The sequence below is a fragment of the Talpa europaea genome, assembly GCF_964194135.1.
Source record: "Talpa europaea genome assembly, chromosome: 4".
Classification (NCBI taxonomy): Eukaryota; Metazoa; Chordata; class Mammalia; order Eulipotyphla; family Talpidae; genus Talpa; species Talpa europaea.
In genome coordinates this window covers 108126691-108150597 of record NC_140070.1, presented here as the reverse complement: position 1 = coordinate 108150597, position 23907 = coordinate 108126691, and the positions used below count along the sequence as shown (strand labels likewise).

Genomic DNA, 23907 nt, shown 5'->3' with positions numbered 1-23907 from the left:
ATGAATTTAAATAAAATGAAACTGAAGCTGTTTGTGGGCTTCCATAATATTACCTTTCTCAATCCCCTGTTTCCATTAAATCACCAAGAATCCTAAAGCAGCACGGTAGGTGTCTGATTATCTGCAGTGCTTACCTCCACCATGACAGATACAAAGGCATTGATGAGAACAATGATGAGCATAGTTATACGCCACTGATACGGTACACATACTATCTGTAAAACAAAAAAGTTTAAGTTGAAACTGTAGTAGGTAGTTGATATTACAGCACATCATAATTTCCAAATTTACAAAACTCATTATAATATATACACTTTTCAGATGATAAAGCTCAAAGCTTAAGTAACTCAAAGTTAAAAAAATAAAGTGCCCAGAGGCTCCTGGTGGCGCAAGGAGTTAAGTCTCAGCACTATGAAACTATCTGCAGCCACTGCAACACAGGTTCAATCCCCAGCCAGCCAGGGAGTTACCCCACATGGCACAGCAGACCTTTCCTGTCTTGCCCACTGCTCCCCTCAGCAGCGTATTTCAGTCAATCCACCTGTTTTGTGCCTTGCTCTGTCTCTGATGAATCCTCTCACCCCTTTCACCTCTGGCCTATCCCCCAGTTCTTGTATGCACAAATAAATAAATCTTAAAAAAAAAAAAGTGCCCAAGTTAGGGTCAAATTCTATTCATGGAACTCAACAGTCCATGTTCTACTAGATCATGAACGTCTAACAGGTGCCTGCTTAAAAAATAAAATCCTATCTTTAAACAATGAGGTAGATACAGATTGAACTACAAAGTATTATTCAAAACTCTACACTGCTATGAAGACAGATTTGTAAAAGAAGCATACAGATCAACTTAAATACTATCTATGTTTTCACTGTAAGATCTGGGATCAATCTGTAAGGCCTAAAAATAGAAAACAATCCCATTTATGCACACGGTCTTTTAGTAAGCAAGTATTTACTGAACAACTAAGATACTGTGTTAAGTGCCCAGGAGGGCACTTAGGATTCAATGTTTTCAAAAAACACTTATGACTCCAGCAGGGTCTGCAGGGTGGAGACTGTTACAGTGCTTCAGGCAGAAATAATGACAGCCTGAACTAGTGAGGAAGGCAGCATAATATATTCGTATTTGGTCTCTGTCTGGTTGCCCTGCCACCAACACTGAGCTTCTAAATCCCCAAGATTTCCTAGGTATCTTTTTTTGTTTGTTTGTTCTAATGAGAAACTCTTGGTGGCCTCTTGGAGAGCTTCAAGGTAGGGACTGACCACCAGAAAGACTAGGCCATGATTAGAAGCTTTGAACTTCAGCCCCACCCCACCATCTACCCTGGAGACTGAGTTTATTGATCATGCCTATGTAATGAAGACTCCATTATAAAATCCCTAAACTGCAGGGTTTGGAGAGCTTCTGGGTTGTTCAACACATCCATGTACTAGGAGGGTGGTATACCCTAATTTTGTAGGTACAGAAGCTCCTGTACTAGGATCCTTCCAGACACTCCACATAACTCTTTATCTGGCTGTTCATCTGTACCTTTATTCTTTATAATACACCAATAAACAAGTTTTCCCTGAGTTCTATGATCCATTGCAGCAAATAACTGAAACTGAGAAGGGGGTTGTGGGGAACCCCAATTTACAGCTATTGGTTAGAAATACAAACGACAACCTGGGGATTTGCAACTGAAATATGTGGGGGATGGGGGGAGGAGAGAGAAACCGTCTCACGGGATTGAGCCATTAGCCTGACTCACCTATGCTAACTCCAGGTAGTATCAAAATTGAATTAAAGATACCCAGTTGATGTCAGAGAGTTAGAAAATTGGTTTGTAGATGGAACAACCCCCACATATTGATGTTAAAAGTGTTGTGAGTAAAGAAAAAGACGTTTCCTTTTAGGTGGCAAGTAGGACTGGGGTAAAGAGAGAAACAAAAACTCAGAATAAACCTAACAAAACCTAGCAACATAGTGACAAGGATAAGAACACACAAGTAAATATACATCTGACTTGGGCAAATGGTGATATCAAAAAAGATAAGCAAGGCTGAGGGAGAACATGATGAGCTTAGTTTTAAAATGCTGCATGAGGAACCTGACAGATGAACCAGGCCTACAATGTTCAATGGCTATTCAGGTCTGAAGCTGAAGTTATGAGAGCTAGGCTGAAGATACACACAACACTTGGGAGTCTTCAACACATAGACAGCAGCTACAATGGAAGCCCGACTATAAATGAGTTCACCTGAATGTACAGAGTTTAAGACAACAGGTAAGAATAGAAAATTCAATAATTTAAAGAACAGAGGGCTTAGAACCATAAAGAATGAGAAGTCATAAAAGTAGGGACAAAATCAAAAGAGAGAAAGCCCGAAAGAATTCACGGGGGAATGTCTCAGGGATAATGGTATAGTTACCTTGTCAAATATTGCCAGAGTCAAGTAACATTGGGGAAAAAAAAATAAGGGGACAAGTCATTGGACTTAATAAGAAGGTTGTTGATGGCTTTGGCAAGGGCAGTCTCAGTAGACTGGCAGGCGTAAAAGTCAAACTAGTTGATGAGCCTTCTACCTTGTTGGAAGGTGAGCTGAATATAACACACTATCAAGAAATAATTAGGCTGTGAAGTAGAAGATACACATGGTGGGAGAAAAACATAAATGTGTTTTGTCTCAAAGTTCTTTTGCTTAAAGTGCTTATCTAAATCATCTGATGAAATCTGTGGAAAGACAGACACTTCATACACTGCTATGAAGAGCGTAAACTGTCAATCTTTTCAAACTCCAATAACATAGTATTTATAAAAAACAAATTCTAGATACCTTTTAACCAAGCAATCCTACATTCGCACATTTACTTTATAAATGTACGTTGTCTTTCTTAATGAAGTGTGTAGGGACTTGCAAAATAAACCTTGTTTTTATTAGCAAAACATAGGAAAACAACCTGTCCATTCAAGGGGGATTAAATTATGGAAACATCCATGAAACGGAATATTCATTCCATAAATTGGCTCATAAAACTTTCAAAGTTTCAAAGTTTTCTCAAAGCTGTCAATAACATATCAAGGAAAAAAAAAAAAGAGCGAGTTTAAGTTTGGTATCATTCATGCAAAAATCTTATAAAATGATCACAGCAAATCAAATCCTTTCTTTTAGAAAAAAGAATGCATCATAACCAGATGCATTTTTGGAATGCAGTATTAATTAGTTCAACATCTGATTATCAGTCATCCATAATTTACAGCATTCTCCAGGGAGAAAAGTTTTATAAATGTAGAAAAAACATTAGATAAAATTAAGTATATATTTACATTTAAAACACTATAAAAGGGGCCTCCCCAGTGGCGCAGCGGTTGAGAGCTGGGTTGCGAAGCTGCCCGCAGCCTCTGCAGCGCCAGTTCGATCCCCGGCCACTGGGCGAGGGTCCCACATGGCGCGAAGAGCTCTCCTGCCACGCCCACTGCTCCCCTCAGCAGTGTATTTCGTTAGTCTGCCTGTTCTGTTTCCTGCTCTGGCTCTGGTGAATTCTCTCACCCTCCCGTGCTTCTGACTGTACCCAGTGCTTGTATAAATAAATAAATAAATAAAAATAAAACACTATAAAAGGAAGCTTTCTCAATCTGATAAAGTATACACTAAAATAATCAGAAATTAACCTAGTTAGCTTTATCAGATAATTAACTTGCATGTATCATGAAAAGACAGCATTATATCCAGACAGTATCCCAAAATTCAGGGAAGAACAAGTTTCCTTTGAAAGAAAGAGGAAGAAATGGAAATTCCATGAGAACTTACAATTCCCAAGAGTTGTAGAAACTTCACATTCTCATACATAAAATCAAATTAAGTTGGCATTTTATTAGATAAAATAAATACTTAAATTAAGGAGTATATGTCAGAAACCTGCAATCCGCATAATATTTAATGGTAAAATTTTTAACATTCCCTTTAGCTTTAGGCTCAGAAAATGACAAGCACATTGCTGTGAACACAACCAGTATTAATACAATTAAGATACATGGAAAGTATATAGGAAGTGTAAGGAATAAAATGTTAGAAACAAAACATCTGTCATTAAAGACAACGACTAAAACAAAATCCTAGAGAATTTTAAAACTGTAAGAATAAAAGTTTGAAAAGGCTGCTCAATATAAGATGAATATCCAAAATAACTTGACTGCATACCCCAGCATAAAAGAATTAGAATATATAATTTTAAAGAGAATCAAAATCTGCAATTAATACTCCAGGGGCAAAAAAATCTAATAAAAACTTGCCTAAAAACCTTTAAAGAGAAACTATCTAATTTTATTAGAATATATTTAAGAAGACCAAAAGAACAAGCTAAACTTAAATTTTATATGGAGAAAAAGTTCAAGAAAAAGATCAAGTATTTCATTATTTATAATGTTTTTAATGAAAAAAGAATGAAGAAAAAGGACAGTGAAAAAGAGGCAGCATGTGCAGATTGCTCAAGAAGTAGTCTGGTAAAGAACTTATTAAATAATGGGGTCAAAGTGTATAATTTTTCAAAGACCAAAGGCCATTAAATTTGCAGACAAAGGAAAATAAAGCCAAAAGCAAAGAATGAAGAAATGGTAAAGGAAAAATAAAAGTTAATAAAAGCTACTGTTTTAATCATGTTCTTCATACTTCTTAAGTTCTCTCAGGGTTAATATAACTACATCTTAGAAAATTTGGAAAGAGATCCTTGAAAAAAGAAACGTAGATAGTTTAGTCTCTTTCCTTGGTAACATAAAAGGAGGGGAGATATCTTAAGCTCTATCAAGCACCCAGAAGTCTCATCTGGCTGGGTAAATTTCAGATAGTCCTATTGTATCATTTTGTATTATGTCTTACAACTGCTATCCCAAATACTTTAACTCCTCAGATAACCAGTAATAAGTGATATTTTTAAGCCTTACCTGAAGAACCTGGTCAACAGAGGCAACTGGATACAACATGATGAATAATGTGAAAACATACAAAATAATCACAGACACAACAAAAAAATCTGAAAAAGAAAAGAACAATTAAATTAAGTTCCTTTAAATAAAAAGTCATATAACAACAGCTGGCTACTGTTAATTCTAAATTTGATTCTGAATTCTTCTAATTTAGGTGATGATATATATAAATGTGCTCTATTTAATTTCCTAAAGTATGACAGATCATTCAGGCCTCTGCAAAGGATCCATTTGTGATATGAAAATAATCAGCATTTGTAACAATAAGAGAGGTCTTTATGGAGATTTGTATTTTTCCCAATTGATAACTACTTTAAAAGGTTCTGAAGCCAGTATGTAATCCACAAATAGGAGACTAGAGTAAAACAGGTACCAAAAAAGACTGTTTGACAAAATGAAACTACTATTTATAATATGTATACAAAGACAAGTATTGTTATAAAAATCCTCAGTAGGGCCTCCTTGGTAGTACAGGGGCTAAAGTTTCAGTGCTATCAAGCTATTGCCAGCCACTGCAAGATGGGTTAGATCCCTAGCCAGGAAACTAACCCACATGGTGCAGACATCTCCTGTGTTGCCCACTGCTCCCCTCAGCAGTGTATTTCAGTGCACCTGCCTATTCTGTTCCTCACTCTCTCTCTCTGGTGAATCCTCTCAACCCTCACACCTCTGGTCCACACCCCAGTTCTTGTATGCAAAAATTAAAAAAAAAAAAAAATCTAAAAAAAATGCTGAGTAACATTTATTCTCAGAATTAAACTACATTATAACCTTAAATAGTCATTCTAAATTCAATGTAAGTATATTTTTAAGTGAATCCCACTTTTTTCATTGACTTGCTCTGTGAAAACATTTGCACAGAAAATATTAGCTAAAAGTCAGAAACTGAGCTGATCTACTGTTTTAGAAGTGAATTAACCCTATGGATTGCTCTAATAATGAAGAATGAAAAATTCCATCCATAAAATTCCCTGCTGATGGCCATTTGTTAACTGTATACATATATACACATGCATGTATACAAGCATACACTTCTTAATGAGTTAAAAGCTGCTCAGTTATTTCCCAATTACATAGTTCCCTTTTTTTAATTTACAGTTATTATTTGATGTTGGCTTTAAATTCAAACTTTAGTAACACTACATGTCACCAAAATCTCATCATGAACTCTTCGGATTGGACAAAGTGAATATCCTACTTTATGAACTGTAAATGAAGAGTTCAATGCTATTTTTTTTTAAGCTTTATTTTTTGTTTGCATAGAAGAGCTGGGGTGTAGGCCAGAGTTGTGGGGGTGAGAGGACTCACCAGAGACAGAGTGGGGAACAGAACAGGCAGATCTACTGAAACATACTGCTGAGGGGAGCAGCGGGAGAGACAGGAGAGGTCTGCTGTCCCACGCGGGCCACCTCCCTGGCTGGTGATCAAACTCATGCTGCAGTGGCTGCTGATAGCTTGATAGCTGAGACTTTAACCCTGTTCCACCAGTGAGGCCCCCTCAATGCTATTTTTTTAATGTGAGGTCATCTGTAACTACAAACTTTGTTAGCATGTCAGTTCAAAACTACAAGTCAATGTTTATTGTTCAACAGAAACGTTGTATTTTTTTATATATGAATGTGTTGTTTTGTGTATGTGTATGTATTATTAACAGACAGTTGGCTGGCCCTTCTACAGGTTCCATATCCATGAATTCAATAAATCACAGACTTTTTGAAATTATAAACTATGTAGGTAGGCCTACAATGGTTATACCTATACTAAACATGCACATTTTTCTTGTCAGTACTCATAAACAATATAGTGTAAATATTTGCATAGCAGTTACATTGTATTAGGTTTTATAAGTAATCTAGAGATGATTTAAAGTATTTAAAAAGGATATGCATAAGTTGTAATCAAATACTGTGCCACTTTATATACTGGACTTGAAACGGATCTGCCTTGGATATTGAGGAACAACTGTACATGTTTTTCTAGTACCTTAAGCTACTAGAATGTTATACTAACATTCTTCACACAAAGTGGGGATATTTTTTATTATGAGCCATTCACCAACAGGATAAAAAATAACAACTGGGGCCCATGTTAGGTATAACTGAAAACAGGAACTATAAAGTTCTATTCAATAAATGCAACAATTAAATCACTACACAAGGTACAGAGTCATTCAAGTAGCTACTATGATCATTTAAAAGTAATGGTTGGAGGGCCTCCCCGGTGGCGCAGCGGTTGAGCGCTGGGTTGCGAAACTGCGCGCGGCCTCTGCGGCGCCGGTTCGATCCCCGGCTGCTCCCCGGCCACCAGAGGAGGGTCCCACATGGCGCGCAGACCTCTCCTGCCGCCCGCTGCTCCCCTCAGCAGTGTACTTCGGTCCTTCTGCCTGCTCTGGTCCCCGCTCTGGCTCTGGTGAATTCTCTCACCCTCCCGCGCTTCTGACTGTACCCAGTGCATGTATAAACAAACCAGCAAACAAATAAATAAAGCATGCCTCTATTAAAAAAAATAAATAAATAAAAAAAAATAAAAGTAATGGTTGGAAAAAAAAATAAATAAAAGTAATGGTTGGAAGTATGAAAACACACAAATGAAAAAGAATTAGTAAAAGGACAGAAAGAATTGGTAAAAATGTAAATACTAAAGAGACATATGGAGACAAAAATACAAAAGACAAAAGGGTTTGTTTCTATAAAATAATAGCCCATATTGAATGTCTTCAAATCCTATTACATTTTTATCCTAGAAGCAAAAATAGATTTGCAATTTAGTTCCTGACACACTGCCAGAAAGAAAAATTTTACTCAGCCTCAAGAAACTTACATCTACCTTAGCAGTATTTCTTAAATTTTCATCTCTTTTCTACACTCACCCCATTTGATCACATCTCTAAAAATCTGCCAAGATTTCTGTAAGAAGAGAGAGAGTAAATAACTGAATTCTTCCTTTGTGTGGCCTGAGAAGGTAAAAAAGGCTTGAATACCAGGAATTTGACAGGAGAATAAAACTGCGAACAAAGTTACAGAACCACCAAAATGAAAAGATCAATAAAGATCTGAATTAAGAATGGAAAAATCTTAGACAATCCACTTCAGAGATGTATGAGTTTCTAGTAGACTATGTTTCAAGTCCTGGATTCTCCTGACATCTTTGGTGAGTCCTTGGTAATTCTACTGAACTGCAAGTAATACACTTCACCAGACCACAACTATCAAAACAAATTCTATACTGGTGGTAATGAGGGAACAGGGGAATGCTCCTTAAAGATTTAAATTTTGTCACAAAGCTATACAAACATGAATAAGTCATTCACAGTCAAATTGTTTTAACTATAAAATGGGGATATAAGGACTCTGTAGAAAAGAGTAAAAATAGGTACTTGAATTGTAAAAAGAGTAAAAATAGGTACTTGAAATGTAAAGCAATATGTATCTTCAAGTTATAATTAAATTGGTTCTAGTTTATGATAACAGATTTGTTAATGATACCAGATCCCTTTGAAGGAAAATGGCATCAAATTAAGGCAGTAAAGTATTTCTTTTGTATTCCCCTTAGTAAGTGACTCAAAAATGAAACTTTGCTTAGAATCAATACACCCACAATACCTGTGTCTGGCACTTTCTTGTTCTTTGCACAAAAGTACTAACTGGGAGTGTCTGAATTATAACCACAATTTCTAGTCTTTTTATTCCTACCCTTTCTCCTTCCCTTACTCAAAGACAGGTATCTGTCTTTGAACAGCCATGTTATTTGCCTGGGCTTCTTGGTCTCTGTTCCAACCAATTCATGAAAGGCAGATGAGTACTAAAAAAGATACACAGGCCCACAATGGGAGAAATACTAGCAGTTCAGTCTTCTTAGACTGAGAAAGGACTTGGACTTCATAGGAAGTAAACACAGGGATCAAGTAAGAAACTGTAACAAAACTGAAGCTAAATCCCAAGAAATCACATCTAGCTAAGAGAGACTGTAATAATTAAGCTCATAGCATCAAAGTCCTCAGAATGACAACACAGGCAAAAGAGAAATACAGCTGGGTCAAAAACTAAAGTTGAAAATGGCAACTGTACACTGTAATAAGACTTTATTTAGAATCAAAATGAACTATTAGAGAGTAAAAAAACCTGTAAAGAATGCCATAAATGTCTAAAACTGACATAATTTCTAAAAATAATCTCATGATAGTTTTAAAATATTGTATAATTTTACCTTTTAGATATAATTAGCAACAGCAGTTCTTAACACACTAATTGTCTATATTGTAGGAGAAAATGAAAGTTAGCTGTAGTAAAGCCTTAACCTTTCCACATTCATAATCACCTATATTTATACTTTATATTATATACTATTTCATATATTTATTCTTTATTTCTGTCATTTCTTATTTTCTTTTCCATTTTTTTCTTTACTCATCAGTAACAATATTCCAATGTTAGGGAACTCCAATAATAGACAAATAGAAAAGATGAGAAAATTAATAAAATGTATACAAAAAATTTATTGTTTCTACTATATGGGGGAGCATGTTTTGACAGTATGAACTCCCATTTAGCCTTTAATTTTAAAAAAATTTTCCAGGGTCTCCCCTGGTGGTGCTGCGGTTGAGCGCTAGGGTGCAAAGCTGCCCGCAGCCTCTGCAGCACCGGTTCGATCCCCGGCCATTGGCAAGGGTCCCACATGGCGCGCAGACCTCTCCTGCCGCCCGCTGCTCCCCTCAGCAGTGTACTTCGGTCCTTCTGCCTGTTCTGCTCCCTGCTCTGGTTCTAGTGAATTCTCGCACCCTCCCGTGCTTCTGACTGTACCCGCTGCTCGTATAAATAAATAAATCTTTAAAAAAAAAAAAAAAAAGAGAGAGAAGCAAGGTGGAAATCATAATAAATGCCAAACTTACAATTCTTGTAGCAAGGCTGCCTGAAGGGTTTTCCTTTTGAAAAGGCAATTGCCACTATGAGGTACTGAAAACTGGAGATAAAAAACACTGTAGTATTTTCATAATTTTGTATATTATGTGTATCAATTTCAGTTTCATTGTATAAATGTGAAGAATTCCAATATAGGCTTCTTGTTGTATTACAAGCACTAAAACACACAAAAAGTTGAGTATTACTACAAAATATCAATTTCCCCGAAAGAAATCAATTTTACCTCAACTGCCTTAAATCACTATAATAACATAAATAGAAATGAGGTACTAATTACAACAAAAGATCCAACAATATCAAGGTAAGATATATAGAACAATAAGAGCATTAGAAGGTTTTCTTTAGTCAGACATTCTAATCAGTAAAAAATCAGAGGCAATGAACTTCTTTAATTAATAATCCTGCCCTCGCTTTTAATATACCTCTTCCTTTTCTTAAATTTGGGGCACAATTTTTGCATAATAAATGTAAACAGACCTTGGTTTTGATCTCAGCTCTACCACTCTTTAGTTATAACTGAGGAAATACTTATTTTTGAGCCCATTTACTATGGGGAATAAGTAAGACAAGTTGTGTTAATGCTGAGCAAAGCATTTAGCACTGAGATGGCTTCAGTACTCTCTTATCTATGCCTATCTCTTATTTCCACTTCCAGAAGGGCAGGACTATCACAGACACATTATCCATTACTAAAACATAAACCACAATATACATAGGAAAGTGGTAACAAAATGTTAATGTACCACAAAGTGAACTATGGAAAGATTTTTGAGAATAATCCCATCTACTCTTTTTCATGTGCAATATTTATATGGACATATAACAGCAATGTTAAATTTAAGTTTTCTAAAACTTTTAAAGACAAATAATCTCCCTCAATCAAATGAACATAAAAAAAAATGTTTGTATCATTTCCTAAAGTGGGAGTAGAAAAGTTAAAAGCGCAAATATTCTGTGTTTAGAAGAGGCCCTGGTTGATTCATTTTAACTTTTTCATTTTACAGATCAGGAAGGCACATTAGCAAATTAAGAAACAGGTTCAATGTCATCATGTTGGTAGCTGTTATTAACTAGGACCTAGCCTATCCCACAGATATAGTTAACGTGATAATAGTGAATACAAGCCAAATTATTTAAGGGTTTAATCAAGCTGTATACAAACTTCTATATAAATTTTTACTAATGATTACATGCATGTATATTGCACACATTTATTTTTCATTGTTTGACCAACTTACTCTGAATGTGGATGCCATACTTCATACCAAGATTGCTGCTTTACCCAAAAAAATCCGAAAGATTGAAATCCAATGCAAATGATGATCTGAGACAAAACGGAGAAGAGAAGGGCCCCAGATATTAGACCTGAAGGTGGTCTTTGAGCCACAAGTTCCTTCCAGGCAGGATTTAAACTCACTATATTGAGAAAAACAAAAGTATTGTATTTATATTAATTTGTCACTACAAAAGACACTATTAAAGGCATTTAGGAACTTAAAAAAAGTGTTGATTAATTTTTAATACAAAATTGTCCAAAAACCAAGCCAGAAATATAGATATTTCAATAATCTGTCAAACAATTAGGCTATTTCCAAAAAGCCCCAATATTTTTGCATTGATCTACTGAAGTTCTGAGGAAATTTTAGTACAAGTAAAAAGAATACTAGATATATGCACATAAACTTAAGATTAATCACCATGTTATGTTTAAAAAGTTACTTCTGAATCTTCAACTGCAAATTTACAGTTAAAATATGTACTGCTTCCTTTTAACAAGATATTAGTAAAGGTTTGAAGCAACAGAAACATAGCAGTATATTAAAAAAAAGTGTTGGCCATTTATTAAAATAGCACCTACCAATTTCTTCACTATGTTTCCTTTGTCTCTCTGTAATCATGTTACTTTGTTAAAAGATACTGAAACTGTGTAAAAATACTGCTCCTCATTTAACTTTTATTCATTAGCTTAAGCTAACTCATTGATTAAATTATTAATTGGTGAAATTAATAGCTAACTCATAAGTTAGACAACTAGGATTGCCCTCTCTTGCCCCCCACCCAATTTGGTGAAATCAAATCTCTTGCCCCCCACCCAATTTGATTTTGGTGAAATCATTTTTTGGTTATCATAACTGGGATAGTGTTACTGACATCCAGTGGATAAGGCCACAGAGCATCCCACAATGTAGAGAACATCTCCCTACCACTAACAACAAATAATTATCTGGCCTCAAATGTCAATAAGACCAAGGTACCTCCATGGTCTAAATCCATCATTTCTTCTATATATATTATTTAGCATTTTACTGTAAAAAAGAGCTTTCTCTTCTCCAATTATTTACTGATTTCCAGTGTGAACTTGTGAATTCTTATGGCTCCCATCCCATCATCATTATTTATTTTGATGTCAACATCACCAATACTGGAACACACTATTATCTTGTGTTTCCTTACACAATGCAGCCAGATGCTATAGAGTCACTTTTGTGAGAGTCCTGCCAAGAATTCAGAGCTTGAATTCAGTAAAATTCACCAAACACTCAGAACTATTTATCTCTCATAAATAGCAAAGTCATGAAGCTCAAAAGGCTGATGTATTATTCTAGTTTAAAGGAAACTAAAAAGGGGACTCCCTGGTGGCACAGGGGTTAAGCACAGCACTATGAAGCTATCCAAAGCCTCTGCAGCATGAGTTCGAACCCCAGCCAGCTAGGGAGCTACCCACATGGCGCAGCAGACCTCTCCTAACTCACCTGCTGCTCCCCTCAACAGTGTATTTCAGTAAATCCACCTGTTCTATTCCCCACTCTGTCTCTGGTGAATCCTCTCACCCTCCGCACCTCTGGCCTGTACCCCAGTTCTTGTATGCCTAAATAAATAAATCTTTAAAAAAAATGTTTTTAAAAATAAAGGAAACTGGGCCTCCCCTGGTGGTGCAGCGGTTGAACACTGGGCTGCAAAGCTGCCTGCAGCCTCTGCAGCACCAGTTCAATCCCCAGCTGCCGGTGAGGGTCCCACATGGCACAACAGACCTCTCCTGCCATGCCCGCTGCTCCCCTTAGCAGTGTATTTTGTTGGTCTGCCTGTTTTGTTCCCCGCTTTGGCTCTGGTGAATTCTCTTACCCTCCCGTGCTTCTGACTATACCCAGTGCTTGTATAAATAAATAAAATAAATCTTTAAAATAAATAAAGGAAACTAAAAAGGCGAAAGCTAACTAAATGAAAATTGTGAGTGTACATTAGATCCTGCACTAGGAAACTAGGGGAAAAATACGTATGAACGATGATATTAAGACAAAACTTGAATATGGGCTATGGATTAGATACCTAATAAATTTCTTCATCTATGTAACTGTGTTTAATTATGTAAAAGAATGGTCATTTCTTTAAAGCAAAACATGAAAATATTCAGAGGCATAAATGAAATTATTCTTAAATATTTCAAGGAAAAAACTGAGAAAGAATAACAAAAGAAATGGGGCCAAATATAAACAACTGGATAAAGAACACAGTTACAGGGAATCTGGAGATGCATGCACTGCGTTACAATTGTTGATATAAATTTATCAGAGTTTAATAAATCACATCAGAATTTTATATGCTTTGAAATAATAAACAACAAAAAAACCACTCACTTGTAAATACCACTACCAAAATGATTGCCAAATCAATGAAGAGAAACTGGAAGTCTCCAAGATTGCTTAGGATCTGCAGAAGTAATTTTTAAAATTAGTAGGTTTTTAGGAACTATCTGACCCCCAATAATGACAGCGTCAAAATGAGACATTTGGACATGCAAGTTTTTTGACAAGAGGAAACAAACCTTTACTCACAATATTCAATATTCTTGAAAATTAGTATTTTGAAGTTTCCTTAATAGCTAACATCATTCCTCCTGTTTCTTTCTATAAATGTTAAAAGTGGACAGTTTAACAAATACTCCTTGGGATGTTACCAATGGTCATTTAGAGAAAAACCTAAAGTTACATCACTTTGATCATAAAATCCAAAGGAGTACCCATGAACACCACTGTTTATGCTTTTTCTCCAAATGCATAATGTGCTACAAGCTATTATGGAAACATCTCTTCTTACTCTGGACTTTCCCTATGATATTTCGAAGAGTTCTGTAATGCCCAATCTGTTAAAGGCAAAAGTGAATACAATCATCTTTTAAACTCACAAGGCTTTACTGCTTTACCCATAGTTGTTAGCATTAAGTAAAATGCTATTTCATATTACTGAGATTTTCAATCTGCTCCTCAAAATAGAGTAAACTAAAGGGAAATTTACAGATACTATTTATGTAAATTTTGTAATTAATGGATGCACTTAAAATCAAATCTGCATACTCAGTATCTTAATTTAAATGTCATAAAACTAAGTGCCATCTCTGTAAGTAATGTCAGTACTCACCGAATACAGTAGAGTAACACTGAAGTACTGTATAATGCTGTATAAAGCCATAAATTTAAACACACAGAAGGAAGTCATTAGAGCAGCACGGCCTTCCCTGTGAAAATAAATGTTGACATGTCAATAAAATCATTTTAAACTCCTCCTTCAAACCACAATTCTATCTTAACAGATAAACACCAACAATAAATAACTATAACAAAGTACTTTTCTACCAAGAGAGGAGCAGCAGCAATCCACTTGCTACTAATAAGTTACAGATCCAATATACTAATGTACCACTAAACAAATTCCTATCACCTGTGATTTTCTTTTCTATATTATTAGAGCATGTACAAAGAGGTAATATGAAAATTTTCAATTTTCAGTACCTGATAAGATTTGGCACACAGGAAATACTAGGTGTTTTGGAGGTAAAGGGAGATGCTACTGAAGCTTCAAGCTCTGACAGGGAAATGCCTCCATGTGCCCTCTTCAAAGCCTAATGGTTTTAAGAAAAAATTGTTTTAAATTTTGTGAATGTGACTTACGCTAGCAAAAGAACTATAAACCACAAAAAGTATACTTACACCACAATCATTTGCACCATCACCACACATCCCAACAAAGTAACTAAAACAAAAATTTTGTTAAGATTTGATTAATTTCTTCAAACACTCAACATGTAAGCTTTTTCCAATACAGTATTATGAAAAGCAAATTTCTACCAGGTCACTAATATATCCATCCATTACAATTACCACTGGACATACTGTTTTGCAAATAGCACCAGCCTGCAAAATGAAATGCCCCAGGTATGTTTCTATCATAAGATAGGTCAATGAGTTTATCATTTTGGCATCTCAATTTCCTAATCTTTAGAAAAAAGGAGTTGGGCCAGTGTCATCTGTAGTGTGCTTCTTTTTAAGGCTATAAGACAAGATTTCTCCTTTAAAAACTTAAAACAATACAACTATAAACAATAAAAGCTAAAACTATAAAGTCACTCCTATCAAACTGAGTGAATGACTTCCACCTCATAGATAGTATCTGGAAAAAGAACTGTGGATACAGTACTGTAGAAATAATGATGGAATACATGAGCCTAACTCAAAGGCTAGTTATCACCAATCTTAAAGATGACAATTTTATATATTTAAATTATTCATTGGGTTTGAAAATTAAACAATAATTCATGAAAAGTGAAAACAACAACAAACCACTTGTACTTACTCTACATTTTGCAATGCTTCCACTAATTGTGTCTTCTGATCAGGTGCCATACGGGCAAACACAGTGCCATGCAACATCAACTAGAAAAAATATGACTTATTTAAAATACTGTTAACAATGTATTCATTTAGACACATACATAAACCCAAACCACTAACCTTAGGAACAAGGTCTTGAAAATGCTCCAGTATCACTGAAAATGATTTTCCATTCATTGCAAAATGATAACGAGTTACCTGAAGATCCTCTAAGCTATCATGGACCAATTTAATAGGAATAGCCTGTATATAAGACATACACAATATTTAGATAAACTAAGTAACACAATTCTGTTTTAAATATACTTGAGACAAAACTAAATTCTTTCATTTGCAAAGTTTAACACTTATTGGAAGAGGAAATTGAACTTTAAGGTAATCTATCTATAAATTTTATTTTTTAAAAACTTAAGTGAGATGCCTCCCTAGTAGCCGAGGGGTTAAGTCTCAGCACTATCACTGCTATGGCCTGAGTTCGATCCCCCGCCAGGGAGCTGACCCATGTATGACATAGCAGACCTCTCCTGTCTCATTCATTGCTCCCCTTAGCATTGTATTTCAGTCAATCCACCTATTATGCTCCCCACCATGTCTCTGGTAAATCCTCCTCTTCACTCCTCCTTCTTCCCCCAAACCTCTGGCCTACATTACAGGTCTAACAAAAATAAAAAAATTAAGTGAGGCTAAGTACTAGTTTCAACTTGAAATGCTCTATTAAATGAACATTATGTACCACCTGTATCATTTGCCATCATCTTAAAAACAGGATAAAAGTTTGTTTTCTTATCCTTTTGAACCATGCTTCTGGATTTACCTCAGTCTTAATGAATCAAGTTCCAGAACAGATAGCACAGGCTTATGTTTCCAGGTTCTTTTATTTTGTTGTATTTTAATGCAAAGCTTGTCATTTTCAGACTAGAGCCAAACAAGCTTCAAAAGGGAAAATTCATCATGACATTACCTCCGAATCAATTGCTGATGAATTACTGCACTGTGCTACGGTGTCTGCATAATGCCAATTTATCTTGGCAACTTTCCCATCCTTTGGAGGTAATGCTTCAGCAATAATAACTTTATCTTGAGGTAGTATCATTCCACAGTCTCTAGCCACAGAGACAGCAGTCAACATGTTGTCACCTAATTTTTAAAATAATGAAAATATATTAAAAATTAAAATGGAAACTTGAATGTAATAAAATAACAAGTACCTATTGAGACTCTACTACATGAATGGGCTAGACAAATGAAGGTAATATATTGTTCTTGCTCTTGAGCTTAACAAAATCAGAACACACTTATCAAAGGAAGCCTCGAATAATTCAAGCACACAGATGCGAAACAGAATAGTCTCACTCATAATTTTAAAAATCAAATACAGGGGCTTCCCTGGTGGTGTATGGGTTAAAGACACAGCACTATTAAGTTATCACCAGCCACTGCGCCATGAGTTGGATCCCTGGCCAGAAGAGCTATAACCCACATGGTGCAGCAGACCTCTCCTGTCTTTACCGCTGTTCCCCTCAGCAGAGTATTTCAGTAGATCTGCCTGTTCTGCCCCTCACTCTATCTCTGGTGAATCTTCTCACCCCCATACCTCTGGCCCACACCCCAGCTCTTATTTGTACAAATAAATAAATCTTTTAAAATAAATTTTAAAAAATAAATAAATACATTAACTTGTTGTGTTGTGCACTAATTGTACCCACTTGATGCCTGGCACAGTGCTATATACAGAGTAGGTTATCTGTTGAAATAACCTAGTAGTGACTGGTGATCTATACAAGATTACTAGAGCATTATCACATATACACAGTGAAATACAAAAGATTACATAAAACAATAGGCAAGGTAACAAGAATACAATCTTTACAAGATTTAAAGAGAAGCAAGAAAGACAACTTTCGTCATGAGAATAAGAGCTGATGAAAAGCATTGTAAGGACAGAATCAATAGGAAAAAAACTTATGCTAGAAGGAGACAAAAGCTTGGAGACCACTGCTATTAAAACTGAAGGGCAATGTTACTTTATCCCCCAACCCTCACACACTATTTCCATGGGTACCTTCCTGTGACCAGACAGCCCTATTACAGACCCAAAGTCATAATCTGTCATGGAATAGAAAGATGGAGAAGAGATATGCAGATGAAACAATTTTGAAGAAACAGTGAGAAATAAGAATTACAGGGATGCTAATATACTTAGTTATTTGAGCTATATGGTAATAAGTATGCTATAAGATGGATCTCAAGAGTTTGAAACAGAAAAATATACACGGGCTTTTTCTACATAAGTCTTAATGAACACATAAATGTCACAAAGTATCCTAAATCTGATTATTTGCTAAGAAAAAAACAAGCAGAGCTACCACAATTTTAACACAACTAAGGAATGGCAATTATCTAATATTACAACAGTATACCACCACTCATTCAGATGAAAGAATTAAATCATTCAGATGAAAGAATTAAAACAAATGGTTATTTTCACTATTATGTATTCAAGCAATGCTAATAAGTATACTATCATATATAAAAGTGTAACCCTTACAAATATCTAGTAACTATGTTCCATGCATCTGGCACAGTTCTAAAAATTGTAGATTATCCAAAAATGGGTAACTCCTAACCCTCAAAAATCTTATATTCTAGTAGAGAAAAAGAGACTTACAAATAATTAACTATTTTATGACACTATTTTATGACACTCTATATAAATAGTATTTGCTACATCTCAAGAGAGTAGTAAGGTTATCTTATACCTTGGAAAAGTATTCAGAGCTAATATAGAGCAATGTAGGATCAAGCCATTATATAATAACTTTTATAACTTACTGATTCTCATTATTCTATAATTTGAACGCTAAATCACACTCAATATTTTTTTGTATCCATTCGTAAAATCTAACCTGTGACCATGACAGTGCGAATGTTGGCTTTATGCAAATCTTCAAGTACTGCAGGGGTTTCTTGCTTTAATTTGTTCTGCATTATAATTAATCCCATAAAATCCATGTTGTTTTCAATGGCATCTCTACAGAAAAAAAAATTATTAACACGTGATGCTCAGTGAAGAAAACAGGTATTGTTTGCTATGTCGATAAAGCAATTTAAAGAGGCTATAAATTTTAAAATAAAACACAACTAGCTCAATAAACTATGTGTTTGTTTGATTTCAATACCCAAAAAATTTAAATATGGAAAAACAATTTCCAAGAAATAAGTTTTGAAATAAACTTTTATCCTTTGAAACATGGGACTACAAGGATCATTTGGAAATATGTCTTTGTCAGACAGTAAAAACTTCTAGTAGTCATCTTGTAAACTATCCACAAAATGAAAAAGCATAATTAAGTTTATTCTTTAGACTGTCACCAAAACATAGTCTAATTTACATCTTACAGGGGAAAAACTGTAGTACAAGTCCTTTTGATATAACTATACTCTATTATGGCCTCCTCTGGTGGCGCAGCGGTTGAATGCTGGGCTGCGAGGCTGCCCGCAGCCTCTGCAGCTCCGGCTCGATTCCCAGCCGCCAGCGAGGGTACCACATGGCGCGCAGACATCTCCTGATGCGCCCGCTGCTCCCCTCAGCAGTGTATTTTGTCGGTCTGCCTGTTCTGTTTCCTGCTCTGTCTCTGGTGAATTCTCTCACCCTCCCACACTTCTGACTGTACCCAGTGCTTGTATAAATAAATCTTAAAAAAAAAAACTATATTATTTATCAAGTCTGATGAATTTTATAAAACTCTTGATCCTGGAAGTATGATACAAAAACTGTTAGCAAGTTTGAAAATGAGATCCACTTGGGACCCAGATATGGGTCTTTTAGACTATTTTTTAATATTCAACAGTTACCAAGATGCTATTCCTTGAAAGAGTTTCATATCTACTATGCACCAAGTATGGTACTAGTAACTAGGAGGTCAAAAGCAAATACTCTCATGATGTTTTTGTGGGGAAACAGACATGTAAGCAAAGAGATGCAGGAAAAAATATGTGCTTCGGCACTATAATGGGACTAGAAAGTCTACTCAGTGATAGCTACATTCTTAAGAAATTTCAAGTTACTAAAATACTATCAAATAAATATTTTTGCCAACAGAAAAAAATGTGAGGTTAAGGACCAAAATTTCAGACTTGCACCAACCAAGTGGTTTTTCTACCCAAAAATTGTACAAGAAAGTACTTGAAGCACACAGCAATGAAAACTAAACATCTTTGAAATACTAAGTTTAACAATGGTAAACTTAACAATGTTGGTAAGGATATTAGGAAATAGTTATGAAACAATACAAGTGACACTGCTAGTGGGATAAAGAAAAACAAGCTCTGAAATCTAAAAAAGCATTTTAAAGCATAAAGCTGTATCAATGTGAATCTATTGACTCAGAAGCACTGCAGTAGTTCTCCTGAGGCACTAGTTTCTGCTTGCAGGTGTTTCTGCTTCCTAACCCTATGAATGATAAAAGCATTGAAAATCTTACCTTCTAATGAGAAAAACAATAGTCAACTTAAATCTAAGAAATATGTCAAAACCTATTCCTATTGAAAAAATAACAAAAAAAGAAAAAGCCCTATTCCTATAAGTACAATGAAACAATGAAACACAGAGACAGTCTTGGTTCAAAGATGAGGAAAAAAAGGGATAAAGAGAAGGAGATAGGGAGGGACAGAGCATTCTGGGCAGAGGGAAGAGCCTATACAAGGCATTGAGGATGTCGACATATGACAGGCTCAAGAACTATAGACATTTCAAGAGTTAGTTACACTTTATTGGAGGGAAATGGCAAAAGATGAAGATCTAGAGAAAGGAGAGCCTAATGTGCCTTTAATAGGAATTAGGATATAGTATTTATTTTACATATGCATTAGCTTACTTGGTTATCACTTTTTTCCCAAAATGTTAATGCTTAGACCACAGCCCCCAAAGATTCTGTTTTAATAAGTAGAATTCCTAATGTAGTTTTTCCTACATTTCCTTTCAGTTATTATGCACTTCACATCTTTAGTTCTCATTCAGAAAAACAGAACTGTACTAAAATACTGCCTACCTTTCTCACTTAATGTAGCTGGAATAATTAACATAATTATTAATAGCCTGTAATTTAACCTCTGACCTGTTGATGAGTATTATGATACTTACACTATTTAAACATGAACCTTATCTACATGTAGAAATGTTTCTTTTTTTTTTTTTTTTTTAGATTTATTTATTTATCTATACAAGTACTTGGCACAGTCAGAAGCATGGGAGGGTAAGAGGATTCACCAGAGCCAGAGCGGGGAGCAGAGCAGGCAGAAGGACCGAAGTACACCGCTGAGGGGAGCAGAGGGCGGCAGGAGAGGTCTGTGCGCCATGTGGGACCCTCCTCCAGTGGTCAGGGAGCAGCCGGGGATCGAACCTGCGCCACAGAGGCTGTGGGCAGCTCCGCAACCCAGCGTTCAACCGCTGCGCCACCGGGGAGGCCCTAGAAATGTTTCTTTAGGCTGGATTCCTAGAACGGGACTTTGCTGGGTTAAACTGTATAAGCAAATTTAAACTGTGATGGATACTATGCATATTCTTTACAAATATACATTAGTGTAATAGCAATATGTATTCAAACTTTTTCAAATCTTTGCTAACACTTGCCATTATCAATCTTTCATATTTTAGCAACCTTAGGAGAAAAGCAGCATGTTGTGGTTTTATTTTATAGCTCCCCAAGAACTGAATTATCTATCATTTTCATGTTGCATCAGTCATTTGCATGTCTTTTTTTGATATTTATCTGTTTGTATTATTTGCCTCTCCCCTTTTTAAATTAAGTATGTGTGTGTTAATTTTTTTTTTATTGTTCCTTTCTTGATGTATGCTCCTGATTATGAACTCCTAGTAGGAGGCTAACAAGGGACACACATTACAGTGAGGAAAGACAGGAGAAAAAAGCTGACTCTCTGAATAAAAGACCATGGCAGAAGGGAAGGAGAAAGAAGTTATTTGACAGAATTAGCAGAACAATTAATGACTATTCTTTTCACTTACAAAATGCTAATTACACCAGGAAATATGAAACAAAACTGTTATCCTCGAAGGGTAAGTCTAGACCAGTTACAATAAAAGTGACAATCCTTACATGTGAAATCCATGTATATACATAAATAAATGTAATACTGGTAGTATCATTTGCCTGATGGTAGGGGGTAGGGTGGGAGTTGGGGTGAAAATTAGTTATATTAGTTATGTGACTTACATGCAAATTAGCACTTGGTTCCAACCACTATTCAAAAACAAGGATAGCATCAGGGGAAGATTATCTTCTATAAATTATATTACTAAAACATAAGCATGCCTGCCACATAGCATGCACTCAATAAATACTTAGCAATTATAATTAAAAGTAGTTCCTAAAAGCTGTTCTTTATTTTTATCTCAATCACCTAAAACAAACGTATTGTATCTATTTGCACACATTCAATATTTAATATATACACAACTACAATTTATCTTATGTCACTAACATAAAATAAATGATTCATTATTGTAAAAACTATACAAAAAGTTTACCAAGCTTACCTGCTAACATTCTGTACTTTATGCCATGTCAGTTTTGACTCCAATTTTCTGTGTGCAAGAGCAATTACACGGAAGCCCTGTTTAGTGTAATCTTCTAAAACTTTTTCAAAATCAACAGGAACTTTTTTAAAAAGAAAAAAATGTGTCACTGTTAAAACTACTAGTATAGGCTTACACAAATACCAGAATTTTGTTCACAGCCCAATTGTTTCCTTACCTGTTTCAGGTTTACAAAGACTGGCAATGACCTCAGGTGCTCCTTTCATGTAGGCATCCATTTTCTTATCCCCTAGCACCCTTGCAACCACACTCATACGTTGCAAGGCAGAAGAAAATGGGAACTGGCGAACAATTCCTATCTCATAAATAGCCTATATAATTTCAAAAGATGTACAAAGCATTTATTTATCACTTAAGAATTGAAACAAATATGTATAATAAGTAAACATTCTTCACTTACTGGAAGTTCAAACAGCTCCTAAAAACAAAAAAAGAGTACAGATTAAGTTCATAACATACTCAAAAAAATAAACTACCCATAAAACATGTGGGAAATAGCAGCGAACTCTGACTATTTCAAGTCAGTTTTCAAGATCACTTCTCTACCATCTCTTATTTATTAAAAATATACCTTGAATATTTTCAAATATTCTGTTATCCTAAAGATATTAACAGTAAGTGCTTAAATAAGCTAAGGGAATGCATTTAAACATCTGCCTGAATGTAAAACCTTTTACACATTCTTTTTATTAAATTTTAGAAATGTAGATGCAAAGGTGAAAAGGATTAATCACCAGGCACTAAGCTGCATTGTAAACAGGAAGAAAAAGTAAAAGGACTATGAAGTAAATCTCAGTGTTTTCTTTAAAAAAAAAAAAATGCCTGCAACATACCAGGTTTAGTTTCTTTTAAATGCAGTTAAAATTTCATAAAGGAAACACGATTTCATTTTCTACCAACATTCCACACTAAAGATTAAATGTGAGCAACAGTATTATGTAGTTTAAAGCAATTTCCTACCATTTCTTGGTTTCCTGCAGGTACAGATTCAGGAAGCAGTTGTTTTGGAGGACGAACTACAGTGGGCATAATTCGATTATGAAGTGCTGTTTCTTCTTCAGTTGCTTCTTCCAAAATCTGAAAGGAAAATATTCAACATGTGCTTCATAAAATTCAATTCACTGGTTACATCTTTAAATCAAACATTATGACTATTTTCAGTTAAGTAAAACAAAAGTGGCCAAGAAGCAAATGAGCATTACTACATCATTAAATAAATATATATATATATGTATATATGTGTGTGTGTGTGTGTGTGTGTTCAAAGTTCCAGCAACCCATTTGAAGAGAAGAGGCAGAGTACAGAATAAATAAAAACTTTTCTAATTTTTATACTGTTGACTGTAGACACTACTTCTACAACAAAACGTAAGGTTTTTGTAGTTCAAAACTTTTCAGTCTATCATATAGGGGTTCCCTTGTGCTAATAGGAAAGGATTCTATTGCATGGAGCTCAGTTATGGATAACAGAACTACTAAGTCAAGAACATACTTGGGTCCAATGATGTGTTACTGTTTTAGCCTAACACACGCTGAGTTAGATACCATGACTCTAATACCCCTTAAAATTTATTTTTAAAACTCTTAGGGTGAAAAAAATTCAAAAGAGAAAGTGTATTAAGTACATATTCATGGCAAACAATAAACAAATTTGACTCTATTATAACTGGATGAATCAATGGAGAAATGACAGGGAAAGGAACTGCTTCCAAGTAGCCAAATTTTATACAACTCTAAATT

At 35.2% G+C, this 23907-nt stretch overlaps 1 protein-coding gene across 3 annotated transcripts in view; it reads right to left on the bottom strand.

Moving 5' to 3' along the window:
- Positions 1-23907, bottom strand: part of ATP13A3 (ATPase 13A3) — a gene marked incomplete at both ends in the record, with an annotated part of 50188 nt that overhangs the window by 6995 nt on the left and 19286 nt on the right. For all 3 annotated transcript variants that reach the window (XM_084231484.1, XM_084231483.1, XM_084231482.1), the window contains 16 exons: positions 135-215; positions 4925-5013; positions 9855-10042; positions 11124-11301; positions 13521-13593; positions 14302-14398; positions 14673-14782; positions 14871-14913; positions 15514-15593; positions 15672-15794; positions 16513-16688; positions 18458-18582; positions 22108-22228; positions 22325-22478; positions 22568-22585; positions 23128-23244. In XM_084231484.1, coding sequence (XP_084087610.1) covers positions 135-215; positions 4925-5013; positions 9855-10042; positions 11124-11301; positions 13521-13593; positions 14302-14398; positions 14673-14782; positions 14871-14913; positions 15514-15593; positions 15672-15794; positions 16513-16688; positions 18458-18582; positions 22108-22228; positions 22325-22478; positions 22568-22585; positions 23128-23244 — 1773 coding nt within the window. The remainder of the gene's footprint in view (positions 1-134; positions 216-4924; positions 5014-9854; positions 10043-11123; positions 11302-13520; positions 13594-14301; positions 14399-14672; positions 14783-14870; positions 14914-15513; positions 15594-15671; positions 15795-16512; positions 16689-18457; positions 18583-22107; positions 22229-22324; positions 22479-22567; positions 22586-23127; positions 23245-23907) is intronic.